Source organism: Pygoscelis adeliae, unplaced genomic scaffold (genome assembly GCF_000699105.1).
Source record: "Pygoscelis adeliae isolate BGI_AS28 unplaced genomic scaffold, ASM69910v1 Scaffold478, whole genome shotgun sequence".
In the NCBI taxonomy this organism is placed as follows: Eukaryota; Metazoa; Chordata; class Aves; order Sphenisciformes; family Spheniscidae; genus Pygoscelis; species Pygoscelis adeliae.
The window spans coordinates 126,333-129,723 of record NW_008825283.1 but is presented as its reverse complement, the minus strand read 5'-3'; the positions used below and the strand labels follow the sequence as shown (position 1 = coordinate 129,723).

Genomic DNA, 3,391 nt, shown 5'->3' with positions numbered 1-3,391 from the left:
TTCTGTGCAGTCATATCAGCTCCATAGAAGAGAAGATGCTCCAGGTGCTGAACATGGCCATAGCGACATGCCTGCTCGAAATGCAAAATGGAAAAAAGAAATAGAAACAGAAAATCAGTGAGCAGCAGGAAGATGATAAATCCCATAACATCCTCTGCTGGATTCATCCACGCTAGAAAAGTTGAATCAGGCTGGACCTGTAACCTGAAAAGTCCTGTTAACATGCACGCAGACACACTGCTGCTCCTTACAGCAATATACACCTGAATACTTATTGGACGAATTACCTCTAGATCAATTGCAAATTTTGGATCAGCATCATACCGGTACCAGGGCCTCCTCCAGACTGCTATCTCAGTATAATTACCCAGTGAAAAGAAGCCCTGAAGCACAAGCAGGCAAAGAGGACGACAACGGCCCCACATCTCTAGTTAACTGGTGTGGTATTTTCCTCTACATTTTGTCCATCCTCTACGTTTTGTCCATCCTGGGACCAGCAGTCCTCAAAGATCTGCCAAGGCAATGTAGGATGGAGGTAGGAAGGAGGACAGTCATATCCAGTAAATCGAGATCACAAACGCACGTCTCTTGTTTTTTCATTCTCATCCTTAGCTGTGCCAGTACTCGTCCACCTTGCAGGGGGTTGACAGCTGGGTGCTTCGGGAGGCCACGGGCCCAAAGACAACCTGCCCTCCCAATGGTCCAAGACAAGGGGACTCTAGGCAGAGCTAGTGCATTCTCCCTTCTCCCAAAGGGTCTCGGTCTTGAAGCACAAAGCCAGCTCAGGTCCCCTATCCCCTAGTCCGTGTCTTCCCTACGCCAAATGCATTTGTCAATGTGTAAATCTGGGACATGTACAACTGTGGTTTGGAACCAGGATGCCTCAGGCGTTGGACTGAGATCCCAAAGCACTATCCTATGAGCCAGTGATAATCTGGGGAGGATCCCAGACACTACTGACCAAGGCCAGAAGAAAACAGCCTGAGCATTGGCCTGGGATGGGAGCCAGAGCTGGCACACCATGTGCAAGTCCTCCACACAGGAGCCTGGCCCCTGGTGTCAGCCACCCCTGCTGAGCAGTGCCTCCACTGCCTGCAGCACCCAAGGGAATGGGATGACCCCTCTATCAGCAGCAGGACAGCCGTCACCCCGGCCGGATCCCATCCCGCTGTCCATCCCACCTGGTGGATCTCCTGCCAGCCATTCTCGTCCACACAGCCGAGCCGGGCGTAGTCGTGCAGCAGGAGCTCGCAGCAATAGGGATCCCCTCCCACCATGGCACTGTGGTACAGGGGCGTCAACCCCCGGCTGTCCTTGTAGTCTGGGGAGGCACCCAGGTCCAGCAGTGTCTGCAAGAGAAGCACCTGCCTTGCTTTGTGGCTTCAGGCAGCCACGCAGTAGGAAAACATGCTCCGCAGAGGGTCCAGGGATGCCGCAGCCACTGCAGCAGGCAGTGCTCACCCCATCTTCCCCCCAAGGCTCATGTTATCAGTGCCATGCTTTTGTAATGGGCTGTGCTCCCTGACAGCAACGTGAGAGATGCTTTGGCCCAGGGAGGGCACAATGCTGCTGGCAGCCTGGACGGGGTGGGAGGAGGAGCTGGTGCTGGGGCGCAGGGCAGAGGGGAGGGGGAGTGCCCCGCAGTGGCTCCCCCGGGGTGCCCCGCAGTGGCCCCCCCCAACTCACCAGCAGCGCTGCGTGGTTGCGGCACCGGACGGCCTTGTGAAGAGCTGTCATTCCCTCCCGTGTCCGGAAATCCAGGTGTGCTCCCCCATTGCGCAGTGCCTTGATCATCTCGGCGCTGAGCTCCAGCTGAGCGGCCGCGGTCAGGGGACACTCTGCAGAGCCCCAGGAGAGAGATGGGTGAGAACCATGGGGGTGCCCACCCCCTCAGTGGGCACCACGGCACCACCGGCCTCTCCTGGGCACGTCTCCTGCCTGGGCTCCAGCAACGCAGGGTGCTCCCCACTCCCCTCCCCCCATGTCCACTCCCTGCCCCACTCAGACACCGGCAGTATTCCCAAACACCATGCATGCACAGTCTGAGCGGGCTACAGGCTGTCCATCAGTTTCTTTTGGGTGCAGATGAGAGCCCCACAGAGGAGAGGGGGGAGGAAAGCGCTGGAAGTTTAATGAATGGCAGAAATGCCGTTGTTGGCTCTTACACTGCAGGAAAGCACACATCTGGACACATCATTTATACAAAGGGGAGAAGAAGGGGGTGAAAATCGGTATCTTTGTTCAGTTTCTCCCTGCAGCAAGGCATGGAGAACGGGCTGCTGTTTTGGCGGGAGAGGCACAGCTATGCACCCCAGTACCACCACCAGCATCCACAGAGCTGTCCTGAGCTTCTGCACACACAGCTGTCCTGAAGCCAGTCCTCACCGCCTCGCACCACCAGCAGCAAGCTCCAAACGTGAAACGCTCACCCCAAACAGGAGGAAGGCCCCTGCATCTGTGTAACCCCCACCTCACCTCTGAGGAGCCTGGCTTGTCACATAGCAGTCTGCACAAACTTGCCAGCTGGTTCAGTCTCAGCTCTGACCAGGATCAGTCCTGACTCCCAGGACTGCCCAGCACGTAGAACTTGCTCCACTTAGGGATATAGTTTGAGCAGGCAACAGAACTACAGAAATCCCCTTCAACAGTCCTCCCTCACCAAGTGCACCCCCACCGGCCTCCAGCCACCCTCTGTTTTTGTTTTGCGGGTGGGAACAGGAGCCCTGATGCACATAGAATCATAGAATCATTAAGGTTGGAAGAGACCTGTAAGATCATCGAGTCCAACCGCCAACCCAACACCACCATGCCCACTAAACCATGTCCCTAAGCGCCTCATCTACACATCTTTTAAATACCTCCAGGGATGGTGACTCAACCACTTCCCTGGGCAGCCTGTTCCAACGTTTAACCACATCTGTTGCTCTCTATCAGTGCGTGCAGCTCCGAAATGCAGAAAGGCACCTCTGTGCTGGATGGGCAAAGCCTCTTCCAACAGGAGCTGCTACACGCTTCCCTCAATGACCAGACTTCAGCATCCAACTGTCGGCCAAATGCTACCTTGACAGGTTGCAAATTAGAAGTACAGATTGCCTGCCTGCAGGTCCCCACTGCAGTCCTTGCATGGACAAGCGTGGAGGACCCCTCCTTGGGTGGGGGCCACGGCGTTGATACAGGATGGGGGTTTCTGTCCTACCTTGATGGTGTTAGGGAGATCTGAGCTGCAAAAGGACCGTGCTCACCTATCCACGGGCTGATTTGATAGCACAAAGAAGGAAGAAAAATGTCCTTTGACATAAAATGAGTAAAGTCTCCTTAAGAGACAGAATGTTTTTCTGAACATTTTGATTATAATTAAATAAATTTGTTTTCTTCAGAGTGCAATATTAAA

The 3,391-nt window shown here is 54.7% G+C and overlaps 1 protein-coding gene across 1 annotated transcript in view; it reads right to left on the bottom strand.

Moving 5' to 3' along the window:
• The window catches only part of LOC103921848 (SH3 and multiple ankyrin repeat domains protein 3-like), a 29,117-nt gene extending 27,323 nt beyond the window's left edge, over positions 1 to 1,794 (bottom strand). The window contains exons 1-3 of the mRNA XM_009329876.1: positions 1,687 to 1,794; positions 1,182 to 1,349; positions 9 to 71 (exon numbers count right to left, since the gene is read on the bottom strand). Of these exons, the coding sequence (XP_009328151.1) occupies positions 9 to 71; positions 1,182 to 1,349; positions 1,687 to 1,794 (339 nt within the window). The remainder of the gene's footprint in view (positions 1 to 8; positions 72 to 1,181; positions 1,350 to 1,686) is intronic.
• Between the last annotated feature and the right edge of the window lie 1,597 nt (positions 1,795 to 3,391).